We start from the raw sequence: 26379 nt of genomic DNA on the forward strand, positions 1-26379 counted from the left end.
TAAAGCTTGTGACCAAGACAAGCACTGCACTGTTATTAACAAATTAACATCCATGGCAATATTTACTATTCTATTAGTTCTTAATCTTATCTAAAAGCAGAGGGTTGTTATGACATGTTAAAATTAAACCTGGAAATGTTTTCTCTCAATTATTTTGATCATCTTGCACTTTTTATTATCAGTGAAACCTAAGAAAAGAATGGAGGTTTTAAGTGTTAAATTTTATATTATTTTTTTATTTAAGGGAAACCATACATGATAACCCCAACCTCAGTTATGTACATTAGTCTTACTCAGGTGATTGTCAGTAATTCTGTATCCCTGTGAATTTTTACTATTTGAAAAATACTGCAATTGTTGGCTTTTCACTAAATTGCTGTCGGACTGAAATTAAATTTTAAAGTCTAAGGAAGCAATGATTAACTGGCCTATGCGAAAGATATATTTTTATGGGTTTAAGCAAGTCAGTATATACTAGAGAATCAGAAAAACAAAAATGGATGTAATTTTTTTTATAGTATACCAAAAACTAAATGTAATGGGTTGAACTGTGTTCCCTCCAAAGTCCTAACCCCTGGTACCTGTGAACATGATGTTATTTGAAAACTGGGTGTTTGCAGATATAATCAAGCTGAGATGAGGTCACACCGGATTACGGTTGGCCCTATATCCACTAACTTGGTATTGTATGAGAAAGGAAGGAGAGATTTGAATGCAGAGGAAACAGACAAGAATGTAAAGATGTGAAAAAGAAGACCGAGGCAAAGATTGAAGTGAGGGCATCTGTAAGCCAAAGCATGCCAACGGTTACTGGGATACACCAGAAGCTAAAGAAAAGGCAGGAAGGATTCTTCCCTAGAGCCTTTAGAAAGGGTATGGCCCTGCCGACACCCAGAACTGTGAAAGAATAAATTTCTGTTGTTTTTAAGCCACTCAGTCTGTGGTGTTTTGCTCTAGCAGCCCTAGGAAACTAATACACTAATGCACAAGTTGCAATATAGATTTGAACCTGCTTTTGAAATTAAGGGAGATAATTTATATCTCCTAGGTTATATGTATCCAGTGCACTGGAAAAAGAATAGGTAATTCTCTAGGGAACTGATTTGCTCAAAATCATCCTGGATAATTTTTTCTAACATTTGTCTGAGTTTACCTTTAGAGGATAAAATAATATATTTAAAGAACAAAGAAAAGGTTACTATTTTTGCTGAACTGAACAATGTGCTGATTTGGTAACCTTCAAAATACTTAGCCCCAAGAAACAACTCTAAATTTGTTTAATAAAGCAAATTAATCTTCACATAGAAAAATCACATTACTGGAGCAATAAGGTCTTCAAAAGGATACAAAGGAAGTTGTTGTTGTTGATTTTTAATGAACTTTAATGTGAAAAAGTTTATTAAAGGTTTCAAAGACTTGACTCCTAAATTGGGGGGGGGGGGGGAATGGGTAAGGGAGTTACTTCTTTTTTCCAGTTTCAGTGGCATTAAAGTCATACTATCAATAACTAAACTTTTCTTTTCTGAATTTGTAAAGTTTAAGGCATTCTAAATTTCCAAAGTAAACGTAATTATATACAATTTACAGGTAAAGTATTCCTACAAACATAAATTCAAAGGAAAACTTACCTTATTTTTGCTATTCATCTTGTAACAAGCATTTATTAAATGTCTAAATGCCAAACATTACTAGGCAAGAGAATTCAAAAATACATAGGGTTTCGCTCCATTCTAATGACAAGGTACACAATAAAAATGAGACATGTTCTATAGAGACATAAAGAAAATTAAGCAGTTTAGTCAAAGGATCAGCCTAGGGAAAGGGAAACTTGACAGGGAATCAACATTTGAACAAACTCTTTGATAAGCAGGAATTTCTCAGATGAAAGGGGATGGTAGAGGTAGAAGAGAAATTCCAGGGAAATAGAAAAAAAAGATAAGGAATTCTGAACAGATTTGACATTTCCAGGGCTGCTTGGAAATTTTTTATGGCTAAAGCATAAGGTAAGTAACACCAAGTATTGAGAGATGAGGCTGAAGAAAAGCTAAAGAATTTAGACTTTGTGTCCCAGTTCACAAGGACACTAAATGCACTTTTCAAACCAAGAGTTCCATAAGATACAAGACCTTATAGGAAACTGCTACAGTAACCCAGGAAAGACATGCTGAGGGTCTGGACTAAGGCCATGCCAGTGCAACAGGGGAACAGACTGGATTTCAGACTCATTTCTGGAATCAAACCATGATGCTCTACAAATAAGGGAGAGAGAAGAATCAAAGATGGCACTGAAGCTTCTGGTGAAGGGGTCTGAACTATCAACAAAGAAATGGAATACAAATTGCCTGAAAGGGAGGTAAGTGGTGAAAGACAAAGGGAGTAAAATGTTAGTTTAAGTTGAAGATAACCTACAAGACAAGAAGAAAGTCTCCAGTAATGACAATACTCGGTATTTATATTTTTACTGTATGTTAAGTACTTTGACATATACCCAACTCAGTGAGATAAGCATTTCACAGATAAGAAAACCAAGACTCAAAAGGTGAGGTGACTTGTTGCAGGCTACTCAGCTAATTGGCTACCCGTCTAGAATCAGAAAAGAAACATCAGACTCCTATCTAGTCCAATGAGCCTTCAAAGGTCACTCCATGCCATAGATAAATTATTCCAATTGTCACTGATGTCTTAAAGATTTTGCTGTTCTGTACTGATTTTATTTAATCATTGTTGAGTCCAAAATCACCAAGTCCATGTTGGAACTTGGAGTTATGGCAATACCCAGATTAAAAAAATTTAGAGTTAGTGAGAATCATATTGTTGGAAAAAAAAATCTTAAGACCATTAAGTGTTAGAAGGTCTTTCAGTTATTCTGATGGAAGAATTCTATGATAGTTTTCCAAAGTAACCACCAAAAATACATTACATTTTTTAAGGGTTTCATGGCCTATTTGAGTTTCCCTGGTGGCTCAGCAGTAAAGAATCTGACTGCCAATGCAGGAGATGCAGGTTCAACTGCTGGGTCAGGAAAATCCCCCAGAGAAGGAAATGGCAATTCACTCCAGTATTCTTGCCTGGGAAATCCCATGGAGGGAGGAGTCCATGGAGTCACAAAGAGTTGGACACGTCTTAGTGACTAAACAACAACAAATGGCCTAATTAATTTGGGAATTAACTGCTTTAGATTGTTTTATATGGATTGCTTTATTGCACAATTTGACAAAGGCTTTAATATTCTAATATATACTGAACATTTCTAGGAATGTAATTAAGGATACAGTTTTTCCCAAATATACTTGACCATTGAACACGTGGAATCTTACTTCACTGACCAGGGACTGAACCCAGGCCCTCAGCAGTGAGAGCACAAAGTCCTAACCATTGGACCACCAAGGCATTCCCTCCCCCAGACTTTTAGAGTATCTTATGGGACTAGCAGTCCATAGAATACACTTTGAAAATACTGCTCAATAAAATAATTTAAGCAACATACCAACAAATAGAAATGAAAGACAGTAAACACAAATAGTACATCAGTGCTGAGAAGGCAGAACAAAAAGCAATGATGACAATTTGTGGAATTAATTGGGCAAAATTTCCTGCCCAATATACTGTTAATTTTGCAATGAAATTTAGGCAGTAATATGAACAAGGAATACAGGTGTTTACCAGTAGAAACCTTTAAATTGCTGATAGATTCAATTATAAAAATTTCAATACGATAACTTAAAAATTTTTTTAATTTAATTGCCTATATTTGTAGGAGTAAATAATTTCTCTTATACTATTAAGATAGGTTTTAATAGCCTTCTGAAACTTCATCAAAGCTTCTTGTTCTTAGTTATTAATTAATGACTGCTTCAAGGTTCAGATATGCAGATGACACCACCCTTATGGCAGAAAGTGAAGAGGAACTAAAAAGCCTCTTGATGAAGGTGAAAGTCGAGAGTGAAAAAGTTGGCTTAAAACAACATTTGGAAAATGAAGATCATGGCATCCGGTCCCATCACTTCATGGGAAATAGATGGGGAAACAGTGGAAACAGTGTCAGACTTTATTTTTGTGGGCTCCAAAATCACTGCAGATGGTGATTGCAGCCATGAAATTAAAAGACACTTACTCCTTGGAAGGAAAGTTATGACCAACCTAGATAGCCTGTTCAAAAGCAGAGACATTACTTTGCCAACAAAGGTTCGTCTAGTCAAGGCTATGGTTTTTCCTGTGGTCATGTATGGATGTGAGAGTTGGACTGTGAAGAAGGCTGAGCACCGAAGAATTGATGCTTTTGAACTGTGGTGTTGGAGAAGACTCTTGAGAGTCCCTTGGACTGCAAGGAGATCCAACCAGTCCATTCTGAAGGAGATCAGCCCTGGGATTTCTTTGGAAGCAATGATGCTAAAGCTGAAACTCCAGTACTTTGGCCACCTCATGCGAAGAGTTGACTCATTGGAAAAGACTCTGATGCTGGGAGGGATTGGGGGCAAGAGGAGAAGGGGACGACAGAGGATGAGATGGCTGGATGCCATCACTGACTCGATGGACATGAGTCTGAGTGAACTCCGAGAGTTGGTGATGGACAGGGAGGCCTGGCGTGCTGTGGTTCATGGGGTCGCAAAGAGTCCGACACGACTGAGCGACTGATCTGATCTGATCAAGGTTCATACGGTCTTTAATCCTTCAGAACTTCATTACAGTCTCAGGTAAAAAAATCCCATTATTAGAGGTGCCATTATGAAGAAAAGGTCTATATAATAAACTTGTGTGCAAATGACCCATTCTGAGACTATGGTTTGTCATTCTTTACAAAGAAATGATTTTATATACCAAATGCTTCTTCTTGATTATCCTCTTAAAATAATCATCCTATACTACTGGGCTTCCCTGGTGGCTCAGAGGGTAAAGCGTCTGCCTACAATGCGGGAGACCCAGGTTCAATCACTGGGTTGGGAAGATCCTCTGGAGAAGGAAATGGCAACACACTGCAGTACTCTTGCTGGAAAATCCCATGGGCAGAGGAGCCTGGTAGGCTACAGGCTATGGGTCGCAAAGAGTCAGACACGACTGATCAATTTTACTCTACTTTATACTACTGAAGACCATAAATTGTATTCTGTTTGCAGCCTAGAACAGAGAGCTAAGAGCTCCATAACTCTGCCTGGTGATTAAGTTCTTCAACTTCCTCAGTCCTTTCCTGATTCAAACAGTCCTGCTTAAGAAATCTAACTGAACTCCAAGTTCCTAGAATGTAGAAAGACCTGGAAGGATGAGAGCTCCTTCAGTTTACTACCTTTAGAGGCTTTCTATTCCATTGATTCATTATAGAGAGCCCATTTCTTCATGTACTCCTGCAAACTATACATCTGATTTCTAATAATACATGCTCCATAACAACATGATATTAAATACAATTTTTCTTTAATGAAACATTTTTTTAAGCTAAAGAAATAATAATAGTATTAATGCATATCATATTTTGTCTTTATGGGGCTAATTCATTATAGATAAATAAAATATCTTTATTATCTCATTTGTTATTTAAAATTTTTGAGAAAACTTGTTTTTTAGGATATATTATACATAATCCAAAGCAGACATCATTAGTTACATAAGATATTTAAAAGTAAATCACTAAGTTACACTATTGAATTATAACTTCTACAGACTAACGTTCCCCTTTTCCCTAGTTAATTTCAGTGCATAATAGGAAAAGAGGGGAAAAAAGCAAAATCCTTTCTTTTCTGTCAGTACTTTTAAAATTGAGTATTTTGAACTATAAGCAAATGGGAAATTTTTTTACTAGGATTACTATAGTTTACTGTATCTAAACTAATAATAAGTAGTTTTTATAGACATAGTTGCAACTTAAGCTACAAAAATTTGGTGATTAATCTTCTCCATTACTTGGGCATTATCCAACATGTGGTCCCTTATTAAGTCCCTGAATCTGCTGAGGTCCCAAGATGGAGACTAGGATGCACAAATCCAAGATTGTTTCCAAACAACTGGCCATGAAAGCAAGAAGTGCACAAGATAAAAATATCTGATGACTGCTTTAAAATTCACAATTAAAACTGGAGAAAATATGCTTTGTAGATTCATATATATTTGCTTCTTAACTAGAAAAAGAAAACAGATATAGACATACTCATGAGCACTCACATAATGATTCACAAATAAATTGGTAAAAAACTGTATCACACTTGAGTATTTTATACGTAGAAGAAAGAGTCTTCTTACCTTCAGAAGTTCGAAGTAATGCAGACAGTGGTAAACAGGGGCTAGAAGTAGCCTGGGTAAAACATATTGAACAGCTTCTTTGAAACCTTCGCCTATTGACTAGAAAACAAAGTGATTTAATTTTTAAGTTTACTTTCCAGGCATCTTATATCTTGATCTAAAAATTACTATACCTGCAAATAGAGCGCTGCTCCAGGCTTTGATAACTGACTAAGGAAACGATCGTGAAAACCAGGTCGTAGAATATCTCGAGCATATGATTCATATGGATCAAATGCCAGTTCCTTAGAAAATAAAAAAGGTAAAACATAAATAATCTTTCTCTATGTCAAAGAATAAATAACCTACCTCCATAAACACATAAAGATTAAATTATGAGCACTTCTATCACTGCACAATTAAATATTTTTTTAAAGCCTCAAAGCAAAATTACATAGCTATTAATTTTACTAGAGTAAACCTAATATTCTCAAGTAAGAAAGAAAATGAATTTTTTTATGATGAGTAATGGGATTTTAGCATGTTATGACACCTCTCACGAAAGGATTCTAGTAGAGTATTATGAACAAACATATGGGGGGATTTGGTATCTGGAAAATGAAATTTAGCTTGAATAATAAAGAGCATAGATAGCTATAACCAGATAAAGTATAAACATTTAGAATACTGGTGCCAAGCATTTACTTTCTCATGATTACTCTTAGTGGTAGACTTACTTTCACATCCTGCAAGCTGAAAGTAAATTGTTTATATCACCTAAAATCCACTGTTACAGTTTTCACAAAACAATTAAATAATTTAATTCAAATTGCCAAAAAGTTTTACCATCATCAATCATTAATAAACCAAACAATTCTAAAGGTTATAATCTACTAGTTCTGGTGATTTCTGAAGAAAAAAAGTGAGCAGGTATTGTGATTTTTCTCAAGAGGTAGGATCTCCACTCTCCTCCATCCTGTGCCCTATTCCAGGTAAAAATATAAACACAAAACCTCCAAACTATTATGAAAATAGTGTTGTAGATTCTAGCAAGAGCTCAATTTTATGAAGGGTAATTCTAGAATGAGGAGGAAGAGGACACCTAGTGGAGGAATGAAAAAGAAGTTAGGAGTGAATGACAGAAAATATGATGTTTAACTTACCATGCTATTTCTCAGACTTATTTTTTTAAGGAAATATATATATATATATATATATATGTTTTTTATCTAGCAACTATAATGAACCTACCTAATAGTTATGAGTATACATTTTCCTGGATTTCCAATGTAGACAATTATGCTGATTACAAATAGAACAATTTTATTTATTCTTTTCCTGTCTTTTGGCTAGTATCTCTATTAGAGTGCTCAATATAAGTAGTGAGTGGCATTCTCCTATAGCTTAGTCATTAAATGTATCTTTTATAGGTTTCTGATAGATATCCTTTACTAGATTAAGAAAGGTCCCTTCTATTCCTACTTTGGCCAACATTTTAAAGAAATTTCTGAATGACTTTAATTTTCTATGCTTTTTCTTATTTGTTGAGATTTTAATGTTAATGTGAAATATTAATTTTTTTAAAAACTTCAACCATTTAAGATATATCATAAAATATATCCTAAGATATATCATACTGGACACAGTGTTTTAGATTATAAAGAGGTTCATATTTTTCTTATATTATTCTTTTCCAGTTTTAATAATATATGTATATAATCCTAAAACTGAGTTGCCTTTTGTGTCTCTATTTTTGATCTTCCTTAAGAATCTATTTTAATATTTTCTTAACAAAAATCTTGCACATGTTTATTGGGCTTACTTCTGAATACCTTGTGGTTTTAAGACCTGGGTTTGATCTCTAGGGGGCTACCCACTCCAGTGTTCTGGCCTGGAGAATTCCATGGACTATATAGTCCATAGGGTCGCACAGAGTCGGATACGACTTGAGCGACTTTCACTTTCACTTATAAGCTGTATAAAACAGACCTTAAAACAATTAAATACTTTCTTTAAATAGGCAAGTTTCAGCAGTTTGCGCATACTGAGTTACTAATGTAGTAGCGTGATGTAGTTGGATTAATTTGTATCATACTATACAGTCGGCCCTCTGTATCTGTCTTCCACATCTGCTGATACACAAGACTAACTGTCCTATACCATTTTATATGAAGTTACTTGAGCATCCACAGATTTTGATATTGGAAAGGGGATTCCTGAAACCAATCCCCCAAGAATACTGAAAGATGACTGTATTTTGTTTTCATTATCACTGCTTTATTTGCTTCATTATTTTTTCCTATTATCGTAGAAATGATTAAAAATTGTTTCTATAGTTTTTGTGCACTGTTATAAGTAGTACTTCTATTATTTGGTGATTTTCTTAAATGTTTCAAAAATCAAATACAGCTTGCTATTACTTATAAATTTTTTCTAAATTTTAAAGAGAGTTTAAAGTTTTTTAAACTTTATAGTCTCTTTCCCTGGTACCAGGTTTTCCCTGATAGCTCAGCTGGTAAAGAATCCACCTGCAATGCCAAAGACTCCGGTTTGATTCCTGAGTCTGGAAGATCCCCTGAAGGGACAGACCACCCACTCCAGTATTCTTGAGCTTCCCTGGCGGCTCAGATGGTAAAGAATACACCTGCAATGCAGGAGACCTCGGTTCAACCCCTAGGCTGGGAAGATCCCATGCAGAAGGGAACAGCTACCTACTCCAGTATTCTTGCCTGGAGAATTCCATGGACAGAGGAGCCTGGCAGTCTACAGTCCATGGGGTCGCAAAGAGTTGGACATGACTAAGCGACTTTCACTTCCATGGGTTTTCACTTTCAAAGTTGTTTAGTTTTTCTTATCTTCTGAAGATAAGCCCGTATTATGCACTGAGAAGTTTAGTTCACTCTTCAAGTTAAAAAAAAAAAAAGCAGTTTGATTTTAAGATTATGCAATAGCTTATAAAATTTACTACTATGTTTCCCACCATTAGTTCTTGTATTCCTTGACTTTCCTCTGAGTACAACGTTCCCTCTGGCTGAAGAACATCCTTGCTTTTGAGTCTGCTGCTGCTGCTGCTAAGTTGCTTAAGTCATGTCTGACTGTGCGACCTCATGGATGGCAGCCCGCCAGGCTCCCCCGTCCCTGGGATTCTCCAGGCAAGAACACTGGAGTGGGTTGCCATTTCCTTCTCCAATGCATGAAAGTAAAAAGTGAAAGTGAAGTCCCTCAGTCGTGTCCAACCCTCTGCGACCCCATGGACTGCAGCCTACCAGGCTCCTCCGTCCATGGGATTTTCCAGGCAAGAGTACTGGAGTGGGTTTTGAGTCTAGTTATGTACATTCCTTTTTTCTTTTTATACTTTATGACTTTTATGTGTTTAAAGCAACACTGAGGGGCTGTAGTGAAGCTTAAACTCAGCATATTATTTTGTCTTAAAGTCTTTAATTTGTTTTGTAAAACTCAACCCTGAGTTATAATAAAAGATATAGTTGATTTTAGAATGAGAACAAAGCAAGAGCAAGAAGTTTCAGAATGACAATCAATGCTAACTTATTAGGGCTAACTTGTATATTTTAGCAGCTGAAGTATCAAGAAGGTTACCATTTTTCTACCCCTATGATCATCATCTAAGCCTTAGACTTGATTTTCCTATTCTAAATAATAATGACCTTGTTTAGTTGCTAAGTCATGTCTGACTCTTTTGCAACCACAAACACTGTAGCCCAACAGGTTCCTCTGTCCATGGGAGTTCCCAGGCAGGAATACTGGAGTGGATTGCCATTCCCTTCTCCAGAGTATCTTCCCTACCCAGGGATTGAACCCGTGTCTCTTGCAGTGGCAGGCAGATTCTTTATCACCATGCCACTAGGTCCTGGACTTCATTTTCTTTTTCTAAATAATAATGCACAGTTATCATATATTAAGTAGCTGTATGAAGGTGGCTAGCTAAATATTCCAGGTAGGTTATTTAACTTTCACAAAATCCTGAGTCCTATTATTATCCTTATTTTACAAATACAGATAGGGAGGTTTAGAGATGTGAAGTAAATTGCCTATGGTTACATACAACTAATAAGTAGAAGAGTTTAGACGGAAACATAAGTAGCCTGACCTCAGGTCCAAGTTCTGTGGCCTCTTCATTGATAAGATAGCCAATTAAGTGTGAGCTGTGGGATCTGAAGACAGCTTTGGGATCTGCTTGTTTTTATAATGGATGAAAGACTCCTTTTTTTCTAAGTTTTATGAAATAAGAGAAACAAATGCTGACAGTGACCCTTTGAGGAAGGGGCAATACAGTTGAGCAGCCAGCAGTTAATGTCTATATTAGCTGGAAATAAGAATTCATATTCCAATTTTTATTCAAATGTATTTGAATTAAATCTAGGCCTTTGAACTGCATTTAGGCCTTCTAGATGCACAATTTTTCGGTGTATAATTAAAGTACTTACCTCTGCTAAGTCTTCAAAGCAGCTTCCTACTAATGGATGGGGACTGCCTTCATCTGTCATTTCCACAGTATCTTCTATATGGCCCAGTAATTTTACACTAAGTTCATGTATATCCACTATACGACTAAATATATTTTCTACATCCTGTTGGAAAGAAAAACATATTAATTCAGTTAGGTTGTATAATAAAAAACTTATTTTGAGCCAATAAGTCATTTTATAATCATGAAATTTAAAATGGCAGATATAGTGAAAAATTTTAACAACTTTACAAATACAAGTAAAAGACAAAGAATTCCTTTTGCAATGAAGTACAATTTGTAGGTACATTGCTCTAGGTCACTGGTTCTCAAACCTTCTGGTCTCAAGATTCTGTCATACTCTTAAAAATTACTGAAAACTCTATTTGCTTACTATATTAGAAATTATTTACTATTGCCATTTACTATACTTACCATATTAGACATTAAAACCAAGAAAATTATAAAAAATTTAATTCATTTAAAAATAACAATAAATAGCACTTTTATGAAAAGTAGCTAGTTTCTCTTAAACAATCAAAAATCTTAGTGAGGAGAATGGTACTGCTTTACATTTTCTAACACAATCTCTAATACCTAGCTTAATTGAAGATAGCTGGCTTTTCATGTGTATTTCTGCATTCTATCTGTTGTGATACATTGCTTTGGTTAAAGCATATGAGGAAAATCTAGCTTTAAAAGACATGTAGTTGGAAAAGAGAGGACTATTTTAATGTCTATTCAAATAATTGTGGATACTCTTTCCTTTTCCTGCATAGTTATTTTTATGGAGATACAAGTTATATATCATAAAATTCAGTCTTAAAATATACTATTCAACGATTTTCACATATTCACAAACTATTTAATCATTACTACCATCAAATTCTAGAAAATCATCCCCCCTAACACAACTGTATCCATTCTTCCCCTGCACACCCACTCCCAGTCTCTGGCAACTACTGATCCACTTTCTTTCTCTATGGATTTGCCTATTCTGGACATTGCATATATATGGAGTGATTATCTTTTTACAGTATTACACAAGTCAATATGTAGCTTCTTAAAGGTTAGTTGCAAGGTAGAATCTGAAACTATATAAACTTTGTATTGTTAAATTAAAATCCACTGGTCTATTCTGAACTTTGAACGGATGTTTTGCCCAAGTGTGATTTTGTAGTGGAATTGCTAGGTAGTATGACTAATTTATGGTTAACGTTATATGAAATTACCAAATTATTTTCCTAAGTATTTATACCAGATTATATTCTCATAGGTAATGTGGGAATTTTATATTCCCAAAAGCAGTTGCTCCACATTCTTTTCAACATCCAGTATTGTCAGTCTTTTTAATTCTAGCTTTTCTAATGAGTATCCAGTAGTGTCTCATAATGCTCTTAATCTGCATTTTCCTTATGACTATTAAGATGTGTGGGGGTTTGGCTCAGATGGTAAAGAATCACCTGCAATGCAAGAGACCTGGGATCCCTGGGTCAGGAAGATCCCCTGGAGAAGGGAATTGCAACCCTCTCCAGTATTCGTGCTTGGGAAACCCCATGGACAGAAGAGCTTGGCAGGCTACCGTCCATGGGGTCACAAAGGGTCAGACATGACTAAATGATTTAACACCAGTGACTACTGATGTTGGTCATCCTTTGACATGCTTTCTGATCACTGTTGTATCTTCTTTTATAAAGTGTTCAATTTTTTGCCCATTTAAAAGTATCAAGCTGTTTTTCTTATTACTGAATTGCTGAATTTCTTTATATATTCTGAATACAATCCTTTGGTTAGATGTATGTATTTGAAGTAGCTTCCACCAATATGTGGCTTATGTTCCTATTTTTCTGATAATGCTTTTTGAAGAGCAAAAGTTTTTTTTTGTCTTAATGCAGTCTAGGTTATTAATTTTTAATTTTATGGTTCTTGATTTTTTGTGTCCTAAGAATATCTTTGCCTACTCTTTATCTCTTTCTCTTTTTAAACAACTTCATTAAAATATGATTTATAGGCAATGCAATTCATCCATTGAAAGTAAACAATTCAATGGTTTTTACTATATTTACAGATTTGTACAACTCATCATTTACTCCTTTATTTTTTAATGTTCACTCATTGTCATAACAATGACTGAACATTCCGTCTCAGCCTCTGTTGTGAGTACCACTTCTCCATCAGTCATCCATGATTATGTAGGTACAGTTTTAGAAATTACTAGAATGCAACTTCCTTAGACAATCTCAGCTATTCTTCCTTAGTACTTTTCCGGGACCCAATCAGGTTGGTTTGATTACTACTGTAAGATCAGTAATCCCTTCTCTAATTTTCAGTTATTGGCTCCTTCCTTTGTGCTTCCCAAAATACTGTTGTCATACTTCTGTTATGGTAATCAGCACATAGCACATTAGCACATACTTCTGTTATGGTAATTAGTACTGTATTGCAATTTAGAATTGACATCACTGTCTTGACTAGGTTGTACTTGAGAAAAGTAAATAGTTTTTGATTTATCTTTGAATCTCCATTGCCAAGTATGGCATCTAACAATATAGACAGCACTGATGCAGTGTTGGTTCAATGTTGCAAATGAGTCAAATTAAACACAGAAATCTTCCACCTAAACAAGATGCTTTATTCTCTGGAATTCGTGGAAGATTCTGTGAATTCATTTATACTTACATAATCAGTCTAGCTTAGATTTTGTCTTTTAATTTCTGGTGGTTAATTTATCAAAACTGCTGTGGCTGGGGGAGGGGAGAGAGGCTCAACAGGGAGCAGATATATGTACAACTATGGCTGATTTGTATTGTTGTGTGGCAAAAACCAAAATAACATTGTAAAGCAATTTTCCTCAAAATTAAAAAATAAATTAAAACTGTTGTAGCAACTTCATTTGTGATCATAGTCATGATAAATTAAACCCTACAACTTTAAAAAAATGGACAAATTAGCAGTCATGAAGTATATAAATTCAAATTTGAGTGGTCATGTAAAATTAACAACACATGTAATGATATACATTCACACAATGATACTTACATTAGCTGAAAACAATTTTGAATTGGAGACAAAGGGCTCTCTAAAAACTTTTATAATTAAATTAAGTTCCCTTATGTATTGTCGAATTTCTGCCATAAATGCTTTTACCAAATCATAGTAAGTCTGCTCTCCTGAGGTGGAAGGTTCTTCATCAGTTAAAGATAATATATTTATATCTTCCACATCTTGATGAAACATATCCATCAATACCTACATAATCAGAGATATAAAAAACTATAATAAAATATGAATCTATAGTCAAATTTGAAGTTAAACAAAATCTGTTATTTGAATATAGTTCTTAAATGACAATAAACAGACACACAATAACCTCTTCTTGGATATAATGCTACTGCTCCCTCTACAGCTTCTCTAAGACAAAATTTTACATCCGGTATCACAAACTGCCTCTTCTAAGTTCTCTGTCAATACTAGTATCTATCTGTCTGTCTGTCTCTCTTGTTAATCTAGTACTTCTATTTTGTTTCCAAATCTTGTCTTGGATTTCTCTCTTAGTTTCCTCTGTTCCATACCCTTGGCATCACCATTTTATTCCAGGGCCTCACATAACTCATATTTGAATAACTCCCAGGTTTCTGGTGATTGATCAAAATAAGTCCCCTTTTTTTCCCCTAGAACTCTTCTACTCCTCCTCCTCCTCTTGCTAAACCTCATCTTTTCCCTCCTGTGAACTTCTACATCATTATCCCTATAACAATAAAATAAGATTTTACCTTGTATCACTTTCTGCTTGTTTCACAAATGTAAGTACCCTTTCATCAAATCTACAGCCTTATTTTATACTTCTCTTGCATCTCTTCTCTGTGAGCTACATACATACTCAGAAATATTTTATTTATCAATTCATTTAAAAGCATCAAATATTTTATATTCATTTACTCTTTTAAAATAAAATACTTATTCATTAAAAAATAAAAAATTTGAAATCCTTCAGGTCAGATGGTTTTCACATTCTGAAAGAACAATAAATACTAAAATATATTTAACTGGATTAGGTAATCAGAAAGAATATTTCAAATCAATAACAGTTAGAAAAAAGGGGATGAAATACTTCATTAGAAAATATTTTCTTTTTTGAAAGATCATTTTTATTAAATAAAAATACTGAGGTAGTATATAGTCTAATGCTTTAGACTTAGATCTGGGGTTCAAGTCTAAGCTTTGAAACATCTCAGAAAATTCTGAACCAATTTCTTTATCTCTGTGAACTTCAGTTTCCCTTTTATAAAATGTAGATGAGAGTATCTACTGTAGAGGGATATCTTAGGGACCAAATGAGATAAGTCACATACGTGCTCAACTTTCAATAAATGTTTGCTCTTAATGTTATCATAGTAAAACCATACTAGCAGTATCTAAAGAAAGTTAGGCACTGAAATAAAACTACCAAGAGTTTACTATTTGTACATTTTCAAAAATTGTTTTCAAATAAATCCATAATCTTCTAGTTCTTCCAATCCAAATAAAAACTTAAGAAGTTCACTAATAAGAGATGAATTACTGTTATTAACCCTACATGCAGCAATACAGAAAAGAAAAGCTACATGACATATTTAAACACATTTTAGGACTCAATATATAAATTTCATTTAGATAAAGTGATATCTGGAGTTTTTGCTATTAGATTACTAAAAGTATAACCTAACAGACAATATACAATTTTATTCTGTCTGAGTAGTATGTTAGCACCCATTTAAGTCACAAATAAAAATATAAGAATAGAACACATAGATCAGTATCTTACCTTATCAGCACACATTGCCACTTTAATATCTTGTTTTGTAATTTCATAATGCCGTATATTTCGCACATAATTCCCCACCAGCTTTAAAATGTCTGCAGAAATGTATTCTAATACTGCTACTATGTAAACAGAAACCTGGTGGTCAATTTTATAACCTAGGACCTCCTGAAAAATTAAAAGAAAAGCACGTTTAAAATTATTTACTATAGATTTGACAAACTGATTTTAAAAAAATGTATACAGTTTAGCGTAACATTTACCGAGGCCATTGTAAAGTGGTGCATCTATGAATAATACACATATTGCTATTTGAAAATGTAAGGTAAGAAAAGGTAAGCCAAAATTACCTATGATCATGTAAAATACTTAAGAAGTACAGATAACTATAGAGATAATCCCTCAACTAGGAAGAGAAGCCCAAGTCTGTGGGAGGGGAAAATGCTCATTGTTATCTAATTCAGAATACCTGGAATTAATAATGACAAACAAGTTTCTTTTCCTTTAATTGGTATCTGGGAATATCTACTATCCTTATACCTCTATCCTTCTATCCAAAGGAACCTGGACTTCCTAAAAACTTAGTGGTACATTCCTGGTATCTAAGTTGTTTCTATGGAAAAAAAATTCCTGTTGTGTCCTGCTGGACAACAGTGGTTATTAAGGGCACATTAAATAGTACCACTATCCAATTTCAAAGAGAGTATGGGCTTTTGTGGGCCTGATCAATTCACATAGGAAAACAGATTCTATTTTCTAAACAATCCAATTAAGGAAAAAACTTCAAAATAAGTTTATATATTTTATAGTAACCTTAAATGGAGTACAATCTACAAAACTTACTCACTACATTGTTCACCTGACACTAATATAACATTATAAATCAACTGTAAGAGAATCATAAAGAAGTGCAACAACTAATAGCTTAGTAATTTTCTGTAAGTTGCACTTAACATCCTTAGACCGGTTAGTAAGATACAGGCAGATATTTCTGTTCAAACAATAAAGGACAAAACATAACTTTTTGATAGTCTTAATCATACAAGTGTCCAGCCAGACTTGAATTTCCTAACACTATCACTTAGAGCCCTGTGAACCTGGACAGAAAGTTACTTAACCACTTTCTGCTCAGTTACCTCATCTACAAAGTGGGGATGATAATAATTAACTCTGTTGAATAATAAAACTTAGACATGATGTATAAAAGTATTAGCATTTTGCTTATATTATAGTAAAAAATTACTGATATCAGAAATATTATTAAGGTTTTAATTATTCTAATACCCATATTTTTAATGTGAGAGCTAATCAATGATGTCATTAAATAAAATACAAATAACATTATTAAAGTTTCCAGCAGTTATTTTTTCTATTAGTTCTGGAGAGATTCAACTGACTGACTAGACTAATAAAAATGACAAGTAAGACTAGAGAGTAGGGCTTCCCTGGTAGCTCAGCAGGTTAAAAATCCGCCTGTAATGCAGGAGACCCCAGTTTGATTCCTGGGTCAGGAAGATGCCCCGGAGAAGGGACTGGCTACCCACTCCAGTAGTTTTGGGCTTCCCTGGTGGCACAGACAGTAAAGAATCTGCCTGCAATGTGGGAGACCTGAGTTCAATCCCTGGGTTGGGAACATCCCCTGGAGGAGGGCATAGCGACCCACTCCAATATTCTTGCTGGGAGAATCCCTGTGGACAGAGAAGCCTGGCGGGCTACAGTACAGTCCATGGGGTTGCAAAGAGTTGGACATGACTGAGCGACTAAGCACAGCAAGACTAGATAGTATAGGTGATTTTTATGGAATTTTTGTTCAAAGATGACACATGGCCCTATGGCAATCTCACAGAGGTCCCTACACTTCTAATGATGTGAAGGACTAAAATCTGAAGGATTTATAGGGACAAGTATGTCTAGCCAATAGAAAAAGGAGTTTTGCAAACTCTTTGAGGTTCTGGTAACATCTGAGATTAGCAAAATTCACAATTATAACTTTCTTAGTCCTTTCAATTTGATGATTACTGTGAGTATGAAACTACTTTAAATCACGTTGCTGAACATATACTTTCCTATTATATCATCCCTCCCCATGACATAAACTCCTGGAAAAACTAAAAAGAGAGAATGTCACTCTTCAGTTGACTCTATTATCCATAAAATATATTTCTTGTGCTTGAAAATCATGGGTTTTATTTTGCTTTTAAGAGGCAAGAAGGTAGTATTTCAGCTTTACCTTTAACAAAGGATGGATTTTTTCTACTGGGAGAGATAAAGGGTTTCTTCGCTTCCTCTTTTCAATAGCCGATTGGGCATCAGCTATTGCCCACTTATCAATTGGATGAGGGAAACTTTTTTGAACACGTTCCTTGGAAAATAGGAAAATAAAAACTAAGCAACAAATATATTAAATAGTGTTCTTCACTTATAATTTACTTTTAAAAAGCAAAGAATACCAAAAGCAGGTGTTTCACATGTGGTATAATTTATACTACAAACATACCTAAACTAAGAGACAACTGCCAAAGTACTAGTTTCTTAATTAGGCAATTAAGAGTCTAAACGCTCCTTCTATTAATGGGGGGACATCATATTCTAAATTTCTACTTTACCATGATAAAGCTGATAATAAGAATGAGCAGAAGCTATTTAAAACATTAGTACATAAAATTTCAAGGAACAAGATCTAAGTTCAAAAAGCAAATATCTAAATTCAACTTTCATTTGTCCTTTCTTTCAACATCAATTATAATCTAAAATACCATTTTGCACTTGAAACTTGTAAGAATTGTTTTTCTTTATCCATCATGCAAAGAGGTACTTGATTTCAAAACTATTTGTAAAGCATGGAAATCAAGGTTTACACTAGTAACAGCCAACTTTAATACATTGTAGTTTTATCATTAGAGTCTGCATCTTCCACAGGTCATTAATTTTCATCACGATACTTCATTTTAATGTCTAGCACTCATTCGGTTAGAATTTCCATTCAAAGTTAAAGAACTCATGTTACTGTAAAAGCTGAATTTCCCGACTTTAATAAACTAATATAATTCATTTCAAACAAAAGGTACTTTCAACCGCTGAAGTTTCTAAAATCCACTTTCAGGATACCATAATTACAACCAGTAGAGGTCACTATTACATAATTTTAACACGTACTTTGAATTGTTCCATATTTAGCCAGTAATATGTAAAAATTATTAGGTAAAATTACAATAAATGTAAATTGAAAGTCCTAGCAATTGCTTTTGAAAAGATCGCTATGTGATATTCTGTAGGAAAAAGGACACAGTAACTCCAGGACATGTTATGAACAAATTTATGAATTGAGAATAGTTTAACCTACTCAAGTTTAATAAATTTTCTCTTCATCTAAGGCAATGTCAGCTGTCAAATGTAAGAAGTGATCATTTTAATTCTAATAAAAGAAATTACTGTAGTTAAAAATGGAGTTAACAAACTTTTTCAAATGTCTAGCTGAAAAGCTATTTGCTAGGATACTATAACCTATATAATAAAGGCAATACAAAGGCCCAAAATACTGGGGGATTTTGGCAAGTGAAAAAGGAATAATAAAGGAATGGGGAAAAGGGTGGAAAGGAACGTTCAAAACAAGAATTCTTTTCCTTTTTTCCAAGTCACTACTATACACTTGCTAATCCAAAAATTACGATTAAGAGATTTTGGACTAACTTTACCATAATTCTCAATTAAAAATTTCATATTGATGGGTTTAACCCATGGTTAACCGAATAGGTATAGGTATAACCATGATTACAAACCTTATAATAGTATAACCCTATAGCTCACTGGCAGGCATGGGGGTGGGCAAACTTCAATGCATATTAAGAAATAATAAATTCTTAATACATTGGAAAAGGAAATGGCAACCCACTCCAGTACTCTTGCCTAGAAAATCCCATGGACGGAGGAACCTCGTTCAAGCTACTGTCCATGGGGTCGCAAAGAGTCAAACACGACTGAGCGACTTCACTTTCTTTAATACATTTTACATCACACCCTTGTAATCACATACATGGTAAACTGAAACAAAGTTTCTTAAAATAAAATTTTCTTTTACTATAGGCAATGCACTTATTTTTCCTATTCATTTATAAAAATTTAGTTGGGCATTAGAGGTGATAACCGAGAGTAATACAGAAGCTGAACTCAACCTACCAATTCTAAATACACTTAACATACATCTTTGGAAAAAAAAAACAAACCACTGGTAGAATTACAGAGGCAAACAGCAGGCAGGGGTTGAGGTAGAAGAGAAAGAAAACACAACAGCAATCCCTTCTCATCTCAATTTTATCCACCTAGTTCCAAGTTTATCTACTGTTTTGAGAAAGAAGGGGAAGGAAAGTCAGGAACAATAAAAGAAAAGGCAAGAAAGGGAAAATAATAATGATGAGGAAAACCTTTTTAACTTATTTATTAGTATATTACTGGACTATTTATTTGAGAAGTACTACCAAAGGTCATGGGAAAGAATGATAGGGTTAAAAAGATGCCTTGATTGTGAAAAAGGCCAGAATGAAATAAATACTTTATCTCTTGTCGTGGAAAATTTAATTATAATTCTAGAGCAAAATAAAATTTCTTTTTACAATTATCATATATAATTTAAGGTAAAGAAGCCCAAGGAGAAATGGTCGATAAAAGATCCATGAATTAAAGTCTATTACTCTGCCACTTTCAAGATTAACAGTTTGCTTTAAACTGAGACTCTCCACTTTGACTGACATTTAGTGGCCTTGGGAAAAATAAAATATAAAGAGCTAGGTTCACAATTCAGCTCTGTCTCATTAGCAGAACCTGTCTTTTCCTTTACATAATAAAGGTGTCTAGATAGATAATCTTGAAGATTAATTCCAATACAAACATTCTAGGCTCTATGAAAATTCTTATGCATGTACTTGAGTGCAAATATTCAGACCCGGAGGCACTTTTAAAGTGCTATTAATAAAGGCTTAGAATGTGTCGGAGAATTTTTTTTTCTGCCTAGAAAGGTAGAAAATAATGAGAAATCACTTTGGAAATCTAAATGTGAGTGACAAACTTATTAGAAACTACAAAGATTCTTGAGGAATGAAGGAAAAGAAAAAAAGTTGAAGAAAAAAATGAAAGGAAAAGGAAAGCCAAAAAATAAAATAAAATTTAAGGATATAGTTCATAGGGTAAAAAGAAAATTCTAAGACGAAGGAAATAGAAATAAAAGGGATCCAAATTGGGAAAAAAGTATTGTCATTGTTTGGCAATGACATCATACTATACACAGAAAATCCTAAAGATGCTACCAGACAACTACTAGAGTTCATCAATAAATTCGGTAAAGTTGCAGGGTACAAAATTAATACACCGAAAGCTGTTGCATTTCTATACACTAATGACAAAAGATCAGAAATAACAATAAGGAAACAATCCCATTTTTATCACTGCATCAGAAAGAATAAAATACCTAGGAATAACCTATCGAAGGAGGCAAAGGACCTGTATTTTGAAAACTTTAAGACGCTGATGAGAGAAATCAAAGAGGACACAAACAGATGGAAAGATATTCTGTGTTCTTGGATGGGAAGAATCATTACTGTCAAAAGATCATACAACCCAAGGCAATCTACAGGATTCAATGCAATCCCTATCAAATTACCAATGCAATTTTTCACAGAACTAGAACAAAAAAAATTTTTTTAATTTGTACGGAAATACAAAAGATCTCGAATAGTCAAAGCAATCTTGAGAAAGAAAAGCAAATCTGGAGGAATCAGTCTCCCTGACTTCAGACTATACTACATAGTTATAGTCATCCAAACAATAATGGTACTGCCACAAAAACAGAAATATAGATCACTGAATGAGGACAGAAAATCCAGAGAGAGACCCACTCACCTATGGTCAGTTAATCTATGACATCCTGCTTTTGGAAGTATGTTACCTTAAGAATCTTAAATGCTAACAACTTTGTCTCTGATCCCAATCTATTCTATTTCTATCAGGTATTCTAGTGTTATCAGCTCTCTGATCTTATTGGGAAATCCCTGTTCCCTCCATGTTTTTCCAACCTACCTGCCCCTCTCCTAACTGACAGAATAGTTTACTGGAATGTATGCCCTGAAGTTTAGACTTTCTGGATGAGAGTCTTGGCTTCACTGCTTACTAGCTATAACCATGGGCAACTTATTTAACCTCTCTATGCTTCAGTTTCCACATTAATTCATTCAAACTGTATTTCTTGAGTGCCTTCTCAGCGCCAGACATTGTTCTAGGTGCTGGGTGTTTGGTAGTGAATAAGAACTTATATTCTGGACCTCATACTCTAATACAGGAAAAACAGTACCATCTTCATGGGGTTATTAAAAACTTTAAATGAAATATAAACACAGAAGCGTTTAGAGCAATATGAAACTATAGCAAGCACTCAAAGATCAGCTGTTATTAAATTTCATTTTTCCCCTTATCCAATTTGATTCTCTGATGCTCTTTTCAGCTGAGCTTCCTATTGGATATAACTATATATCAATTCCTAACTGCCTCAGGAGAACACAGCAGGGGTACACAGAGACACACCTCCTCCCCAGCCACTGTGTACCACAAAGTCATCATTACATTCTAGTGTGTTGTGTCCTGAAAAGGGTTGTAAAGCACACTATTACTAATTTCCACAACTCTCTTGCCCTACTGCTCTGTCATTCTATAGCCATGGTGAAATACCATTCAACTCAACTGTCTTTTTTGAGCCCACACAAGGACCACAAAAGAAATGTCATAGAAATGCAAAGATTTGTACACTATACATTTAAGATCTTCAAAGTCAAATGACCTTACATCATTGCCAGAAAACTCCTTTTATATTTCCAGCTCTATCTCCAATTTTCTGTAGTTGGTACTTCAAACCTTCTTTTTTTCTCTTCTCAAACCTGACTCCTTAAGAACTCAATTTAGGTGGCTCTTCTGACAATCCAAACTTAAGCCCCAAAGTCTGCATTATTAGTTTGCTTTTTTTTTTTTTATGGTTTCCCACATACCCTTTACTCACAGGACATCACATCATGTTATTGCCCATACATCTGCCTGTATCTCCACTAATCTACAAGCCATAAAAAGACAAGAGCCATGTCATATTTGTGACATCTTCCTTCCTAGAATTTTGATGTTTCCCTCCCTTCCAATTGGTGGGGAGGGGTTCACTTCCTATCTAAAAATACACAGAGCACTGAAGATCAAAGGATTGGCTGAAATGCTTTTGAAACGATAGCTGACTTTAAGAAATAACAACAAGAAAAAAAGAAACACTTGGATATATTCCACTCTTAAATATATCTGTCATTCTAGCATCAAGAAGTAGTATTTAGAGATCAATAAAAGTTGACTTTAGATTAAAAGCAAATAATGGAATAGTCTGATGCAAAAACATAGACAAGCTAGCAGACACTCAATACAAAGTTAAAAGAAATCTAGTCATCATTTTAAACATACCATTAGACACTGTGTGGAACTGAAAAGCAAACACCTCCCCTCTTTACTGACATTACAATAAACACACATATTAGATACAAGGCAAAACTGATCATACCTCTACATCTGAAGCACTTCGGGGTTGAGCTTGGCATAGCATATTTAACAGTTGCAAAATTAATTCTTCAACATACTGAAGAGCATCATCACTGGACTCAAGAGTTGGATGAACTTGCCCCTGAACCTATAAACAAAAAGTAATTAAAGGTTTGTTTAATCTGATTAAATAAACAAAGCAAGTAATTTTTTCAAGTGTGGGGTTTGTATTCAAGAACATAGTCTGGCTTGCAAATACAGATTTGAATGTTATTTCCCTAGCTTGAATTCTTAACCTTTTTCCTAGTCACGTGCACTATACATGCTTATTGACATGTTTCTAGAGATTCAGATACTTAATTACAAAATTTCAAAATTTTTTCCTTAAACTGTGCCTATCCTAGAGTGTGGGAATACTGAGAGGGAGGGAGAGGCTGAGCTAGAGATAAACAATGCAGTTAACGTGGTTTTTGTCAAGAACCAGTGGTCGTTAGAACACTGGCTCCATACAGTGCTTGGGCAAAACTGACCTCCGATGTGTCCCTTGTTACCTCTATCTTTCCTACCAAATCGTAACATTCAAGAGACCTATATCTTTTTTTTTTTCACCAAAGTAACTCCAGCAACTAGCACTGTACAGGGCACATAATACAAGCTAATAAATGCCTTGAATACAAAGTCACCCTGTATCAAAGGACACAAAATAGGCACTTTTGACAATGAGAGACTGTCCATGCTTCAGGAAGATAACTTGGTGGTCACCTATTCATAAATGCCCCGCACTCTTTACCTTCGTTTTCGTCAACCATTTCTTTGAAGGCATCTCAGCCACCACTTTTCACAAAACTTAAATTTTCATAACCGGCAAGACAAGTCTTTCCTTGCATCCCTTTGTCACTCATTATGGGTCAAAACCACTCCCTACTTTTTAAAATGGCAGCAAAATAAAATTCAGAAGACAAACATGTTTCAAAAACGTTCAACTCTTCAAAGGATGGTAGAACTCTCACTGGATTAAAGTAGACAGCACTCACTAACCAAGAGCATTTAGTATGGTCTATCTTACTGTATACACTTCATTAGCTGAGGGCTTGACAGCCTCAGTGTACGGACAGATTTTTTTTTATCAAGTGTACCATATAATGAATTTTTTAACATATATTAGAAGTACACAAATATGTATACAAACACATATATGCACTTATACTTTTAAAGAAAAATATTTTAGAAGCAAATAACATTACAACAATGCAAAACTGTATGAAGGATGCTATGTCAACTATAAATAATAATTTATTATTATTTTACAGGTAAAGAAATGGAGCCCCCAAAGGCATAAATCATTTGCCCAAGAACTTTTTGTCATCTCTGGTATAGCAATTACCTACCTGACAATAACTGATCTGCTTACAGATCTCCCACCCTATTAGACGACTGAGTGCTTGAGCAGTTAAAATAATGGATGGAGTACAGACCAGAACCCAGATGTTTCTCAGCTTTCTATTCACCAGCCATAACATTCTGTGTGTAGGTAACAGACTTTGTAAATGGATTCCTCTTCAACACTAAGCAAGATTTTAAAAACCTTTTTTTAAAACAAAACACGAACGGAACTTTTGACAAAAGTTTTAATTTTATACATATAACTGCGTGCCCTCATTGGTTTAAACTGTTTTTGTAGACACCCTTTACCTTCAAGGTTGACCTTTCTTCCTTGAAAGGTGCACCTAACACTACATGACAGGCTTTTTTTTGGGGGGGGGGGAGAAGGGGGCTCGATTTTTCATTTTTAAACTCTCTCTTCTTATCAGTGACACACAATCCCATCTGCTTCTTTTTATTTCTGTTTCTTTTTCCATTTGTTTCTTAGAGTGACATATTTTCCTTCACCCCTCAAATGTGGAGTCCATCCTTGTCTGTCTGCTCCCTCCTTCTGTTCTTTCCCCTAACTAATCTCATTTACTCCCATATTTTTATCACCTACATGAAAAGTTCAAGTCTTAGTCGCTCAGTCATGTCTGACTCTTTGCAGCCCCATGGACTGATGACTCCAAATCTGATTTTTCTCCTCAGTTTTAGACCCATACACCAAATTCTGGGCTAGATATCTGCGCCTAGCCTACCAAAATCTCAACTATGACATGGGGGACGGAGAGAGGAACTTATTATAAAAGTTGAACAAGAAAAACTATCTTACACATAGAACTATATCTCACAAATGAAAAACAACATAGACAGGCCCCAGTTTCACTAAGATAGCCCTGGAAAAGTCGCTATAATTGGGGTTACATTCCTATTCAAGGATCCAGCATCACATAAAATACAGCTACACATTTATAAAACCAGAGAAGATCAGTCCTGGGTGTTCTGTGGAAGGAATGATGCTAAAGCTGAAACTCCAGTACTTCGGCCACCTCATGAGAAGAGCTGACTCACTGGAAAAGACTCTGATGCTGGGAGGGATTGGAGGAAGGAGGAAAAGGGGACGACAGAGGATGAGATGGCTAGATGGCATCACTGACTCGATGGATGTGAGTTTGAGTGAACTCTGGGAGTTGATGATGGACAGGGAGGCCTGGCGTACTGCAATTCATGAGGTTGCAGAGTCGGACACGACTGAGCGACTGAACTGAACTGAACTGAACGGACAGATGTTATTTCACACGGTCCTTCTATAAACTGTGGAAAATTCTGAAAGAAATGGGAATACCAGACCACTTGACCTGCCTCTTGAGAAACCTGTATGCAGGTCAGGAAGCAACAGTTAGAACTGGACATGGAACAACAGACTGGTTCCAAATAGGAAAAGGAGTACGTCAAGGCTGTGTATCATCACCCTGCTTATTTAACTTATATACAGAGTACATCATGAGAAACGCTGGGCTGGAAGAAGCACAAGCTGGAATCAGGATTGCCAGGAGAAATATCAATAACCTCAGATACGCAGATGACACCACCCTTATGGCAGAAAGTGAAGAGGAACTAAAAAGCCTCTTGATGAAAGTGAAAGAGGAGAGTGAAAAAGTTGGCTTAAAGCTCAACATTCAGAAAACGAAGATCATGGCATCCAGTCCCATCACTTCATGGGAAATAGATGGGGAAACAGTGGAAACAGTGTCAGACTTTACTTTTCTGGGCTCCAAAATCACTGCAGATGGTGACTGCAGCCATGAAATGAAAAGATGCTTACTCCTTGGAAGGAAAGTTATAACCACCCTAGACAACATATTAAAAAGCAGAGACATTACTTTGCCAACAAAGGTCTGTCTAGTCAAGGCTATGGTTTTTCCAGTGGTCATGTATGGATGTGAGAGTTGGACTGTGAAGAAAGCTGAGTGCCAAAGAATTG

At 35.1% G+C, this 26379-nt stretch overlaps 1 protein-coding gene across 3 annotated transcripts in view; it reads right to left on the bottom strand.

Annotated features, from left to right (window-relative positions):
- SOS1 (SOS Ras/Rac guanine nucleotide exchange factor 1) overlaps positions 1-26379 on the bottom strand; it is a 131417-nt gene that overhangs the window by 52272 nt on the left and 52766 nt on the right. For 2 of the 3 annotated variants that reach the window (XM_006071203.3, XM_006071202.3), the window contains exons 2-8: positions 23053-23178; positions 17707-17838; positions 15480-15644; positions 13715-13924; positions 10656-10799; positions 6405-6515; positions 6232-6330 (exon numbers count right to left, since the gene is read on the bottom strand). In XM_006071203.3, coding sequence (XP_006071265.1) covers positions 6232-6330; positions 6405-6515; positions 10656-10799; positions 13715-13924; positions 15480-15644; positions 17707-17838; positions 23053-23178 — 987 coding nt within the window. The remainder of the gene's footprint in view (positions 1-6231; positions 6331-6404; positions 6516-10655; positions 10800-13714; positions 13925-15479; positions 15645-17706; positions 17839-23052; positions 23179-26379) is intronic. The other variant, XM_006071204.3, reaches the window with a different exon arrangement.

The sequence above is a fragment of the Bubalus bubalis genome, chromosome 12 (genome assembly GCF_019923935.1).
Source record: "Bubalus bubalis isolate 160015118507 breed Murrah chromosome 12, NDDB_SH_1, whole genome shotgun sequence".
NCBI classification, from domain to species: Eukaryota; Metazoa; Chordata; class Mammalia; order Artiodactyla; family Bovidae; genus Bubalus; species Bubalus bubalis.